The following is a 14,647-nucleotide window of genomic DNA, read 5'->3' as shown; positions in this document are numbered from 1 at the left end:
GTAAGGAAATACAATAATCTTAAATTATAAAAAAAACAAAAAACAAAAGGTAAGCTTAAGCCACTGACTGAGCTGAATGGAGGTAGAATGTATTTTAATTTAGAAACCTGGTCTTACCTTTACAGAGTCGGCATGAATATATTGCTCACCTCAAGGACCAGTTGCAAGAGATGAAGGCAAAAACCAGCATGGAGAATCGCTATATGAAGAGAAACACTGAGCTGCAGATTTCCCAGACCCAGAAAAAATGTAGCAAAACAGAGGAGCTCTTGCTGGAAGAGATTGAGGTAATCACTGTTAATTAGGAATGAATCAGGCTCCTGATATTGCCTCAGCTGACAAAGGAGGAGAGAGAGGGAGACTTTCCCAATCTTTGCTCTCTCTCTCCAGCAACCCTAACATTTGAGGTTAAAAACAAAAAAAGAATGAGGACTTGCTTTTTTGCAGGCAGAGATTCTGATGGGCTGTAGCTTACATCTCCTGGTTTTTTGTAATGACTTTGAAAATTGGTTTTACTTTCTTCTCTTGGTCACTTTATCCTTACTTTATAAAACCACTTGCCATTTCTCCTGGTAATTATAGGGAGAGGGCAAAACAAGATATTCAGTAACTGCAGGTTTTTGCTGCTACTTTTCTCACTCAACCAGTATCTTTCATCCCTCCATTAAGAAATACAAAATCTAGAGGGCTGAATTTCATGCAAACCTACATTTACAGAAATGAGAAGTCACAGTGAAAAATATCAGGAGAAAGAAACAAGGGTAGACCCTCATTAGAGGAGGAAGGCTAAATGGCTAAAAGAACAAGAGGTCAGCGAGAAGGAGCAAACATCAGTAGAGCGTATCACCTGTGTGCAGGAGGCGGACTCCTTTCTCTGACTTATTTGAAAGCTTACTTCCCAAGTGTGGCTTAAGACTATGACAACAAACTTTTTTCTTGCACTCTGGAATTTCCTTCTGTAGGCCTGAGAAGCTTGTGCCCTTGAAGCATTGTTTCTCTCCTTAAATGGACACCAGTTTCCAGGCCACAGGATTATGGTCCTTTTTGCTCTGGGCAGTTGCCTGTGTCTAGCACAGTGCCAGACATGGCTCAGCCATGTTGTGAACATGAATTGAGTTGAAGGGAACGGAATTGCTGCTCTGGAGCAATATCTCGGAATCTTAGGATCCCAGCTGGTAGAGAAGACCTGTGCTACTGTCACAGCTACACCCCTAATCTTGAGAACTCACTTCCAGCCCAGTTGGGAAGAATGCCTGACATTGGTTTGTTGTTCTCACAGAAACTAAGGCTGAAAACTGAAGAAGAGAACCGGATTCATGCAGAGATTGAAATATTCCTTAGAAAGGAGCAGCAGGTGGGTCCCCAAAACTTTCTTATCCTCTGACATGTTTGTGTCCTGCTTATAAAATACCAAGGACAGCAAAAAAAATTTAAGGAAAGAAAAATCAACCATAATTCTACCAGCCTAATAAATGAGCTGTATAGCCCACTTTTCTTTAAAAGTTGTCTATCTGGATAAATATTTTTTAAAGCTGTAATTTGAGTACAGGTAAAATTTTGTCCTCTACCTTTATCATTTAGCACTATATAAGAAACAGTTTTCTTGTTCCTATATTGCTTCATAGTCATAATTTAAAACTAAAGTTTCCTGATTTCTTAAAATTATAAAAATAGCATATTCTTAGTTGAGGGAAGATTTTAAAATATTGCCAATTGAGGACTTCCCTGGTGGCACAGTGGTTAAGAATCCGCCTGCCAATGCAGGGGACACGGGTTCGAGCCCTGGTCTGGGAAGATCCTACATGCCATGGAGCAACTAAGCCCCTGCACCACAACTACTGAACCTGCGCTCTAGAGCCCACGAGCCACGACTACTGAGTCCACATGCCACAACTACTGAAGCCCGTGCGCCTAGAGCCCATGCTCCACAACAAGAGAAGCCACTGCAATGAGAAACCTGTACACGGCAATGAAGAGTAGCCCCCGCCCGCCACAACTAGAGAAAGCCTGCATGTAGCAATGAAGACCCAACACAGCCAAAAATAAATAAATTAATTAATTTAAAAAAAATTGCCAGTTGGTTTTTTACTCATTTTTCCATTTTATTACAGTCTCTTCATAAAATAATTTTAAGTGGTTTTATAATGTTCCATTGAATGGTTATTCCATAATTTGTTACTCTTTGTTTTGGATATTTAGGTTATTTCCAAAGTTTCATTATTATAAATAATTCAGTAATGAAAGCTTTGCCCAAATAACTGTTTTATTCATTGCAATTACTTACTAAAAGTAAATCTCAAGCATGAGATTATTAATTCAGAGAGTCTGTTATTTTGTGACTTTTGATAAATAATGCTAGTACTTTCTATTTTACACTGACATCAGCAATTTATGCAAGCACTAATTTCAAGGTATCCTCAATAGAACTAGCTGTTTTCGATTTTTTTTTTTTTTTTTTTTACTTGCAGAATCTGGCTTTAATGAATTTGAACACAAGGCACAGTCTTCCAGGTGTATGTAAATATATGTCCATTTTAAAATTGCTTTTTGCTTCTTCCATCTCTAATTCTTTTGGACAGGAATGAAAGAATGTTTAAATTCTTTCTTATTCAAGCAAGAACTTCTTTAGCCTAATGGTCTTTTGTTGCCTCCTAGATCTTGGTGAGTTTTCTGTGGTTAAACGATGCTTTTAATTTCTGTATCAACACAAACTGTCTTTGTTGGTTTCTCCAAAATAGTATTTTCTTCCTCTAGCGTGTCATTACAGTCCCTTTTGGCTTTTGTTTCTTCCTCAGGGAATAAATGTGGGTGCTCCGTGCATCCCCTACGTACAAAATGCTGGATCCGGGATTCTAATCCTTGGCATTTAGGACGATCCATTAGGGGCTTATAAGTGTGCATTTTCACTCCTACAAAGGCACTGGTCTGCTTTATGACACAGGGCTTAACATTCCTTAATTCTATCACTCCATCCATCTTTGGTCCTGTCAGACAGGGTACTGCAATGTTTTAGATATTTTTTAAAGTCTACTAATTTAATGAATTGTCTTATTTTGCATTTTTTGCTTACTAATAGAATTAACCATTTTTCCATGTATTTATTTACTCATTTTATTTCTTCTTGTGTGAATTATATGTGACTGAATGGTTTTAATTAGTATTTCCAATACTAATAACAAACCAAGCTGAATGGAACCTTTCAAAATATTCCTGTTGGATGAATAAGGAAAAAATTTCCAGCTTACTCATGATATAGCTTGCCTTTGAGAAAGGGGATGAATTTTCAGCAAATAATTCTAAATCTGTGGTTAAAGAAAATAATTTCTAGATGCTATCTCACAGGCCTTTACTGAAAAACATATCAGTAGGTTATTAGAACCTGTACCCCTGTAATTTCAGGATTATGTATCATGTTACCTGTTTCAAATGTTAGAAGTATAGCAGGTGTTTGGTAACAATCAGATGAGTGGGTGGATAAATGGATGTTGGATGCATGAAGTTAGTGTTCCTCACACCTTCAGCCTAATAACACAAGTGATACATAAATACTTTTTAATGAAAAATTGGAAACAGTACAGAAATATATAGATTTTCAAAAAGCGAAAGCTTTCTCAATCACTCCCCTTTCCAAAGATTTCTTCCATATTCTTTTCCTTTCATGTACATATTTGTGTATGTACCTAAATACTTACTTGTTTTTAGTATTTATTTATATTTGTTTTTGACATAAATGGGATCATACTATATATGTTTTTCCAGACTCAGTTTTTTAAAAGAATTTACTTTGTCTTTAATGTTTTCTTTTTTTTTTATAAATTTATTTATTTGTTTTTGGCTGTGTTGGGTCTTCATTGCTGCGCACGGGCTTTCTCTAGTTACGGCGAATGGGGGCTACTGTTCGTTGCGGTGCACGGGCTTCTCATTGCGGTGGCTTCTCTTGTTGCGGAGCACAGGCTCTAGGCATTCAGTAGTTGTGGCACGTGGGCTCAGTAGTTGTGGCTCGCAGGCTCTAGACCTCAGGCTCAGTAGTTGTGGCGCACGGGCTTAGTTGCTCTGCAGCATGTGGGATCTTCCCCGGCCAGGGCTCGAACCTGTGTCCCTTGCATTGGCAGGCAGATTCTTAACCACTGTACCACCAGGGAAGTCCCTGTCTTTAATGTTTTGTAAGGCAGTACAGTTGCTATATAATATGCCATGAGGGGGTTATACCAAAATTTAGGTAACCATCCTTCTGTCAGTGGACATGTCTCTAAGTGCATGGTATATGGAAATGCTATTCATTTTTGTAATATTGTTCTAGGTTCCTTATGTCCTCTCATATTAGTTTTAATGTTTTTCAGTTGATTCATTTGGATATTCTAGGTAGAAAATCTTACTGACTGTAGATAATAACAATTTTATATTTTCCCTTTCATTATTTATATGTCTATTTCCATTTTGTGGCTTATTGTACAGATAGAATGGCAAGTGTAATGTTTAGTAGTAGTTGTAATAATAATGTGGCACCGTTTTTCTATTCTTGGTTTTAATGATGTTTCAGTCAGTATTACACATGAATTCATAGTCATGCCAAGTTTCTCATGTGCAAGCTAGGGTTCCTTGGGAAAGAATAAGACCCTGCAACTTAGAATGGGAACACCTGGTTGGACTCAGATTTATGTAATTGACAATTTATGTAATTTATGTAATTTATGTAATTGACTTGAACCCCCAAGTCACTGTAAGCCTCTCTTGCCAGTGGAAGTAGCCTGCCCTCCTATGTCTGAGATTAGTCTTCCTTTCCCTGAAAACCCTGTGATAATAACTTCATCTGAGGCAGATGCCTTGAAAAGGGATGCTCATTCTCAAGACCTACTGCAATCACCCCTTTTGTCCCTGGATCCATCACTAGGGTCAAATCTCAGCAGATTCCAGGTTGATAGATAACTCAGATAACTATAACTCAGAAGGAAATAGCTTACACTCCAAAAGAATTACAAGACTTTACTGATACATACTGACGGAAACCCAGGGGATATGTATGGGAATGGATTCTAAGGGTGTTAGACCAAGGAAGGTGGAGTATAACACTATTACACATGAATTCATAGTCATGCCAAGTTTCTCATGTGCAAGTTAGGGTTCCTTGGGAAAGAACAGGACCCTGCAACTTAGAATGGGAACACCTGGTGGGGATGATGGACTCATGGAGTGCCAGAGGACATGTGGCAGCACTTAACTACCAAAGCGAAGGTGGACACGATTGCCATGGAGGGCAGCAGAGAGGTACTGGTAATTAGAAAGCCTTTGCCCACAAGGATGTTTGGCGATGACTAATTAATTGTGGTATCTCTAGGAACAAAATTGATGGGCAGCCTGATAAAGCATTACTTGATCTATATAACAGAAAAAAAGTCCAAGTCTAGTTGCCAAAAACCTGATTTGAGTCACCACAGTGAAGAGTCAAGGCCTCTCATCCAGTTTCCAGACTAAGTAAGTTCACAGACCCAGAGCCCCTTGATTGAAGGGAGCAGGTCCCCCTGAGGATGAACTCTGCAGCACTGCTGCAAGTAATGCAAGTGAATCTTCCTCCAAGCCTTACCCAAGGGACCTGGGGCTACTTATTAGAGTGACTATGCACTGGAAAAAAGGAAATATCCAGACCTTTTGAGATTACTAAACATTGGCTCTGAATTGATGCTAATTCCTAGGGACTCAAAACAACACTGTGGCCCCTCCTCAAAATGGGGGATTATGGTGGTCAGGTGATAGATGGCGACTTAAGTCTGATTTGCTCTGGGCCCACCTGTTCTGTGGATACACTCTGTGGTTATTTTCCCCAGTTACTGAACATAGGATTGGAATAGACATACTTGATAACAGACAAAATTTCTACATTGACTCTCTGATTCATGGAGTGAGGGCCTTTATGGTAGTAAGGGCCTAGTAGAAGTCTCTGGAACTTCCCATCCCTACCAAGATAGTAAATCATAAGCAGTGCTGTACCACTGGTGTAACTGTAGAAATTAGTGCCAACATCAAAGGCTTCAAAGTGGAGGTAGTGACACTTGTCACATCCCCGTTTAACTCAGCTGTTTGGCCTGTGCAGTTGAATGATCTTGGAGAGTGACTGTGGACTAATGTAAATGTAATCAGATGGTGACTCCAATTGCATCTACTGTTCGAGATGTAGTATCTTTACTGGAGAAAATCTTCAACGGCCACTGGTACTTGGTAGGCAGCTATTAACTTGACTAAGGTCCCTGTCTCCAAACTAGTTTCGAAAAAACTGCAGAAGCAGTTTGCTTTTACCTGGCAGGGCCAACAGTACACCCTCACAGTCTCGCATCAGGGCTATGTCATTTCTCCTTTCTCTGCCATATTATGGTCTGCAGAGATATTGCCTGCTTTGACTTTCCACAAAACATCATGTTTCACTGCATTAGGCAGTGAAACATATGTTCACTGCATTACGTTCACTGCATTATGGTGATTGTATCTGATGAACAGAAGAAGCAAGGATTTTAGATGCCTTAGTAAGACATGTGACTTAGAAGGTGGGAAGACAAACTCTATTTTTGGTACTAATTCTGTATCATTATGGTCCAGTTAGGTGACAGAAGCCACATCAGTATTTTGAGCAGGGAACACTTAACAAAAGAATCATTAACTGGTAATAAGGAATTGGCTACAAAGGAGGGATAAAAGAGAACTCTAGGGCTAAAGGACAGTATGCAAGGAAGGAATAAACAGATGTTTGCTTTGTTGCCCTGGGTAAAGCTGGCAAGCAGGGAACTGTGGACTGTTTGGCAAGCAAGAATCCTTCTGCTGTGTCAGCAGGACTTGGTGAACAAGTGCCACTGAATGTCCCACACCCATGCCACAGTCAGCTGTGCCCCTGGAACAAAAGAGGAAGCACACTGGAACCAAGGAGAGAAGCTCTTCTGTCATGTCCCTCTGGCGCCCTCTACTGACAAAGCTTCACATTTTGCCAGCTTGCAAAACAAATGTTTACTGCAAGCATCAAGTTTCACAAAGTGGGTCAGTGAAGGATGATTTGGAGCTGAGAGGATGGTGATTTGATAATTGGCACAAATGGGGATCGTATGACGTTTGCACTGTAGGTTTATGGGAGGTAAACCTTATCAAGTTAATAAAGTTTCCTTTTAGTCATATATTAAGTTTTTTTTTTTTTCTTCTTAATCGGGAATGAGCATTCAGATTTATAAGATTGGTTTTTTTTAATCCATTGAGATGATATCTTTTTCTCTTTTAATATGTTAATAAATTAAAACACATTAATAGACTTGTTGATGTTGAATCATCTTAAATTTGGGGGATAAATCCTACTTGTTCATAATTTATTATTCTTTTACTAGACAGAATTGTAGATTTTTATTTTGTATTTATATATTCCATAAATGAGATTAACCTATAGATTCATTTTTTGGTGCTTCTTTGTTGTATTGTGATCAGCTATGCTAGCTTGACAGTTTGAATTGGGAAGCTTTTCATCTTTTTATACTCTGAAACCTAAAAAATAAAAATAGAACAAAATAGATTACTATTTGTTCCTTGAAACTGGTAAATTCAGTCATAAACAGTCTTGCTGAGTATCATTTTAAAGGAGATATTTGGCTCCCTTTTCAATTTTTTAAAATGATTACTGATGTCTTTACTTAAAAAAAAACTCTTTTTTGAGTCATTTTTGGTAACTTATATCTTCCTAGAAAATAATCCATTTCATCAAAACATTCATTTCAAATTTATTAGTATAAACATGTGATCTATAGTCTCTTACTGTTTAAATTTTTCTCTTATTTCTGAAGTTATCTTTTTCATCCTTTATTTTCAAAAATTTGTGTCTTCTCTCCCATTTTCTTGCTGAGCTTTGTCAAAGGTTTGACCATTTTAATGGTCTTCATAAAAAGCATCTTTTGGTTTTATTGAGCAAATCTGTTTTGTTCCCTGTCACATTGGTTTTTGCTTTAATTTTGGGTAATTATGTTCATGTATTATTATTTATAAGTATTTAATTATATAATTACTATAATTATGTATAATTATTTTCTTTGAGCTTATTTTGCTAATTTTTGTCTAGTTTCTTTTTTTTTTTTTTTTTAAACATCTTTATTGAAGTATAATTGCCTTACAATAGTGTGTCAGCTTCTGCTTTATAACAAAGTGAATCAGTTATACATATACAATATGTTCCCATTTCTGTTCCCTCTTGCATCTCCCTCCCTCCCACCCTCCCCATCCCACCCCTCTAGGTGGTCACAAAGCACCGAGCTGATCTCCCTGTGCTATGCGGCTGCTTCCCATTAGCTATCTATTTTACATTTGGTAGTGTATATATGTCCATGACACTCTCTTACCCTGTCACATCTCACCCCACCCCCTCCCCATATCCTCAAGTCCATTCTCTAGTAGGTCTGTGTCTTTATTCCCGTCTTGCCACTAGGTTCTTCATGGCCTTTTTTTTTTTTTTTCCTTAGATTCCGTATATATGTGTTAGCATACTGTATTTGTTTTTCTCTTTCTGACTTACTTCACTCTGTATGACAGACTCTAACTCCATCCACCTCATTACAAATACCTCCATTTCATTTCTTTTTATGGCTGAGTAATATTCCATTGTATATATGTGCCACATCTTCTTTATCCATTCATCTGTCGATGGACATTTAGGTTGCTTCCAGGTCCTGGCTATTGTAAATAGAGCTGCAATGAACATTGTGGTACATGACACTTTTTGACCTATGGTTTTCTCAGGGTATATGCCCAGTAGTGGGATTGCTGGGTCGTATGGTAGTTCTATTTGTAGTTTTTTAAGAAACCTCCATACTGTTCTCCATAGTGGCTGTATCAATTTACATTCCCACCAACAGTGCAAGAGTGTTCCCTTTCCTCCACACCCTCTCCAGCATTTATTGTTTCTAGATTTTTTGATGATGGCCATTCTGACCGGTGTGAGATGATATCTCATTGTAGTTTTGATTTGCATTTCTCTAATGATTAATGATGTTGAGCATTCTTTCATGTGTCTGTAGGCCATCTGTATATCTTCTTTGGAGAAATGTCTATTTAGGTCTTCTGCCCATTTTTGGATTGGGTTGTTCGTTTTTTTGTTATTGAGCTGCATGAGCTGCTTGTAAATCTTGGAGATTAATCCTTTGTCAGTTGCTTCATTTGCAAATATTTTCTCCCATTCTGATGGTTGTCTTTTGGTCTTGTTTATGGTTTCCTTTGCTGTGCAAAAGCTTTTAAGTTTCATTAGGTCCCATTTGTTTATTTGTGTTCTTATTTCCATTTCTCTGGGAGCTGGGTCAAAAAGAATCTTGCTGTGATGTATGTCATAGAGTGTTCTGCCTATGTTTTCCTCTAAGAGTTTGATAGTGTCTGGCCTTACACTTAGGTCTTTAATCCATTTGGAGTTTATTTTTGTGCATGGTGTCAGGGAGTGTTCTAATTTCATACTTTTACATGTACCTGTCCAATTTTCCCAGCACCACTTATTGAAGAGGCTGTCTTTTCTCCACTGTATATGCTTGCCTCCTTTATCAAAGATAAGGTGACCATATGTGTGTGGGTTTATCTCTGGGCTTTCTATCCTGTTCCATTGATCTATATTTCTGTTTTTGTGCCAGTACCAAACTGTCTTGATTACTGAAGCTTTGTAGTATAGTCTGAAGTCAGGGAGCCTGATTCCCCCAGCTCCATTTTTCGTTCTCAAGATTGCTTTGGCTATTCGGGGTCTTTTGTGTTTCCATACAAATTGTGAAATTTTTTGTTCTAGTTCTGTGAAAAATGCCAGTGGTAGTTTGATAGGGATTGCATTGAATCTGTAGATTGCTTTGGGTAGTAGAGTCATTTTCACAATGTTGATTCTTCCAATCCAGGAACATGGTATATCTCTCCATCTATTTGTATCATCTTTAATTTCTTTCATCAGTGTCTTATAATTTTCTGCATACAGGTCTTTTGTCTCCTTAGGTAGGTTTATTCCTAGATATCTTATTCTTTTTGTTGCAATGGTAAACGGGAGTGTTTTCTTAATTTCACTTTCAGATTTTTCGTCATTAGTGTATAGAAATGCAAGAGATTTCTGTGCATTAATTTTGTATCCTGCTACTTTACCAAATTCATTGATTAGCTCTAGGAGTTTTCTGGTAGCATCTTTAGGATTCTCTATGTATAGTATCATGTCATCTGCAAATAGTGACAGCTTTACTTCTTCTTTTCCGATTTGGATTCCTTTTATTTCTTTGTCTTCTCTGATTGCTGTGGCTAACACTTCCAAAACTATGTTGAATAATAGTGGTGAGAGTGGGCAACCTTGTCTTGTTCCTGATCTTAGTGGAAATGGTTTCAGTTTTTCACCATTGAGGACAATGTTGGCTGTGGGTTTGTCATATATGGCCTTTATTATGTTGAGGAAAGTTCCCTCTATGCCTACTTTCTGCAGGGCTTTTATCATAAATGGGTGTTGAATTTTGTCGAAAGCTTTCTCTGCATCTATTGAGATGATCATATGGTTTTTCTCCTTCAATTTGTTAATATGGTGCATCACATTGATTGATTTGCGTATATTGAAGAATCCTTGCATTCCTGGAATAAACCCCACTTGATCATGGTGTATGATCCTTTTAATGTGCTGTTGGATTCTGTTTGCGAGTATTTTGTTGAGGATTTTTGCATCTATGTTCATCAGTGATATTGGCCTGTAGTTTTCTTTCTTTGTGACATCTTTGTCTGGTTTTGGTATCAGGGTGATGGTGGCCTCGTAGAATGAGTTTGGGAGTGTTCCTCCCTCTGCAATATTTTGGAAGAGTTTGAGAAGGATAGGTGTTAGCTCTTCTCTAAATGTTTGATAGAATTCACCTGTGAAGCCATCTGGTCCTGGGCTTTTGTTTGTTGGAAGGTTTTTAATCACAGTTTCAGTTTCAGTGCTTGTGATTGGTCTGTTCATATTTTCTATTTCTTCCTGGTTCAGTCTCGGCAGTTTGTGCATTTCTAAGAATCTGTCCATTTCTTCCAGGTTGTCCATTTTATTGGCATAGAGTTGCTTGTAGTAATCTCTCATGATCTTTTGTATTTCTGCAGTGTCAGTGGTTATTTCTCCTTTTTCATTTCTAATTCTATTGATCTGAGTCTTCTCCCTTTTTCTCTTGATGAGTCTGGCTAATGGTTTATCAATTTTGTTTATCTTCTCAAAGAACCAGCTTTTAGTTTCATTGATTTTTGCTATTGTTTCCTTCATTTCTTTTTCATTTATTTCTGACCTGATCTTTATAATTTCTTTCCTTCTGCTGGCTTTGGGGTTTTTTTGTTCTTCTTTCTCTAATTGCTTTAGGTGCAAGGTTAGGTTGTTTATTCGAGATGTTTCCTGTTTCTTGAGGTAGGCTTGTATTGCTATAAACTTCCCTCTTAGCACTGCTTTTGCTGCGTCCCATAGGTTTTGGGTCGTCGTATCTCCATTGTCATTTATTTCTAGGTATTTTTTGATTTCCCCTTTGATTTCTTCAGTAATCACTTCATTATTAAGTAATGTATTGTGTAGCCTCCATGTGTTTGTATTTTTTACAGATCTTTTCCTGTAATTGATATCTAGTCTCATAGCGTTGTGGTCGGAAAAGATACTTGATACGATTTCAATTTTCTTAAATTTACCAAGGCTTGACTTGTGACCCAAGATATGATCTATCTTGGAGAATGTTCCATGAGCACTTGAGAAAAATGTGTATTCTGTTGTTTTTGGGTGGAATGTCCTATAAATATCAATTAAGTCCATCTTGTTTAATGTATCATTTAAAGCTTGTGTTTCCTTATTTATTTTCATTTTGGATGATCTGTCCATTGGTGAAAGTGGGGTGTTAAAGTCCCCTACTATGATTGTGTTGCTGTCGATTTCCCCTTTTATGGCTGTTAGTACTTGCCTTATGTATTGAGGTGCTCCTATGTTGGGTGCATAAATATTTACAATTGTTATACCTTCCTCTTGGATCGATCCCTTGATCATTATATAGTGTCCTTCTTTGTCTCTTGTAATAGTCTTTATTTTAAAGTCTATTTTGTCTGATATGAGAATTGCTACTCCAGCTTTCTTTTGATTTCCATTTGCATGGAATATCTTTTTCCATCCCCTCACTTTCAGTCTGTATGTGTCTCTAGGTCTGAAGTGGGTCTCTTGTAGACAGCATATATATGGGTCTTGTTTTTGTATCCATTCAGCCAGCCTGTGTCTTTTGGTGGGAGCATTTAATCCATTTACATTCAAGGTAATTATCGATATGTATGTTCCTATTCCCATTTTCTTAAATGTTTTGGGTTTGTTATTGTAGGTGTTTTCCTTCTCTTGTGTTTCTTGCCTAGAGAAGTTCCTTTAGCATTTGTTGTAAAGCTGGTTTGGTAGTGCTGAACTCTCTCAGCTTTTGCTTGTCTGTAAAGGTTTTAATTTCTCCATCGAATCTAAATGAGATCCTTGCTGGGTAGAGTAATCTTGGTTGTAGGTTCTTCTCCTTCATCACTTTAAGTATATCCTGCCACTCCCTTCTGGCTTGCAGAGTTTCTGCTGAAAGATCAGATGTTAACCTTATGGGGATTCCCTTGTGTGTTATTTGTTTTTTTTCCCTTGCTGCCTTTAATATGTTTTCCTTATATTTAATTTTTGACAGTTTGATTAATATGTGTCTTGGCGTGTTTCTCCTTGGGTTTATCCTGTATGGGACTCTCTGTGCTTCCAGGACTTGATTAACTATTTCCTTTCCCATATTAGGGAAGTTTTCAACTATAATCTCTTCAAATATTTTCTCAGTCCCTTTCTTTTTCTCTTCCTCTTCTGGGACCCCTATAATTCGAATGTTGGTGCGTTTAATGTTGTCCCAGAGGTCTCTGAGACTGTCCTCAGTTCTTTTCATTCTTTTTTCTTTATCCTGCTCTGCAGTAGTTATTTCCACCATTTTATCTTCCAGGTCACTTATCCTTTCTTCTGCCTCAGTTATTCTGCTATTGATCCCATCTAGAGTATTTTTAATTTCATTTATTGTGTTTTTCATCATTGCTTGATTCCTCTTTAGTTCTTCTACGTCCTTGTTAAATGTTTCTTGCATTTTGTCTATTCTATTTCCAAGATTTTGGATCATCCTTACTATCATTATTCTGAATTCTTTTTCAGGTAGACTACCTATTTCCTCTTCATTTGTTAAGTCTAGTGTGTTTTGACCCTGCTCCTTCATCTGCTGTGTGTTTTTCTGTCGTCTCATTTTGCTTATCTTACTGTGTTTGGGGTCTCCTTATCACAGGTTGCAGGTTTGTAGTTCCCGTTGTTTTTGGTATCTGTCCCCAGTGGCTAAGGTTGGTTCAGTGGGTTGTGTAGGCTTCCTGGTGGAGGGAACTAGTGCCTGAGCTCTGGTGGATGAGGCTGGATCTTGTCTTTCTGGTGGGCACGTCCACGTCTGGTGGTGTATTTTGGGGTGTCTGTGGCCTTATTATGATTTTAGGCAGCCTCTCTGCTAATGGATGGGGCTGTGTTCCTGTCTTGCTAGTTGTTTGGCATAGGGTGTCCAGCACTGTAGCTTGCTGGTCGTTGAGTGAAGCTGAGTCTTGATGTTGAGATGGAGATCTCTGAGAGATTTTTGCCGTTTGGTATTACGTGGAGCTGGGAGGTCTCTTGTGGACCAGTGTCCTGAAGTTGGCTCTCCCACCTCCGAGGTACAGCCCTGATGCCTGGCTGAAGCACCAAGAGCCTTTCGTCCACACGGCTCAGTAAAAGGGAGAAAAAATAGAAAGAAAGAAAGAAAGGAAGGAAGGAAGGAAGGAAGGAAGGAGGGAAAGGAAGGAAGGAAGGAAGGAAGGAAGAAAGAAAGAAAGAAAGAAAGAAAAAAAGAAAGAAAGAAAGAAAGAAAGAAAGAAAGAAAGAAAAGAAAGAAAGAAAGAAGCTATAATATAGTGAAGTAAAATAAAGCTATTATAAAGCAAAGCTATACAGACAAAATCTCCCCCAGAAGCATATGCATATACACTCACAAAAAAAAAAGGGAAAAGGGGAAAAATTAATATATCCTGCTCCCAAAGTCCACCTCCTGAATTTGGGATGATTCGTTGTCTATTCAGGTATTCAACAGATGCAGGCACATCAAGTTGTTTGTGGAGTTTTAATCCGCTTCTTCTGAGGCTGCTGGGAGAGATTTCCCCTCCTCTTCTCTGTTCGCACAGCTCCTGGGGATCAGCTTTGGATTTGGACCCGCCTCTGCGTGCAGGTCGCCTGAGGGCGTCTGTTCCCCGCCCAGACAGGACGGGGTTAAAGGAGCAGCTGCTTCGGGGACTCTGGCTCACCCAGGCCGCGGGGAGGGAGGGGTACAGAGGAGGCGGGGCGAGCCTGCGGCGTCAGAGGCCGGCGTGACGTTGCAGCAGCCTGAGGTGCGCAGTGCGTTCTCCCGGGGATGTTGTCCCGGGATCACGGGACGCTGGCAGTGGCGGGCTGCACGGGCTCCCGGGAGGGGCGGCGCGGAGAGTGACCTGTGCTCGCACACAGGCTTTCTGGAGGCTGCAGCAGCAGCCCCAGCGTCTCACGCCCGTCTCTGGGGTCCGCGCTGACCGCCGCGGCTCGCTCCAGTCTCTGGAGTTCGTTTCGGTGGCGCTCTGAATCCCCTCTCCCTGCCCGCCG

At 39.1% G+C, this 14,647-nt stretch overlaps 1 protein-coding gene across 1 annotated transcript in view; it reads left to right on the top strand.

The window, feature by feature from the left end:
- Positions 1-14,647, top strand: part of IQCG (IQ motif containing G) — a 53,443-nt gene that overhangs the window by 30,562 nt on the left and 8,234 nt on the right. Inside the window, exons 7-8 of the mRNA XM_036850582.1 lie at positions 126-287; positions 1,280-1,354. Coding sequence (XP_036706477.1) covers positions 126-287; positions 1,280-1,354 — 237 coding nt within the window. The remainder of the gene's footprint in view (positions 1-125; positions 288-1,279; positions 1,355-14,647) is intronic.

Source organism: Balaenoptera musculus, chromosome 4 (assembly GCF_009873245.2).
Source record: "Balaenoptera musculus isolate JJ_BM4_2016_0621 chromosome 4, mBalMus1.pri.v3, whole genome shotgun sequence".
Lineage (NCBI taxonomy): Eukaryota > Metazoa > Chordata > Mammalia > Artiodactyla > Balaenopteridae > Balaenoptera > Balaenoptera musculus.
Note: the sequence above shows the minus strand (reverse complement) of the source record. Positions and strands in the feature narration are given on the sequence as shown.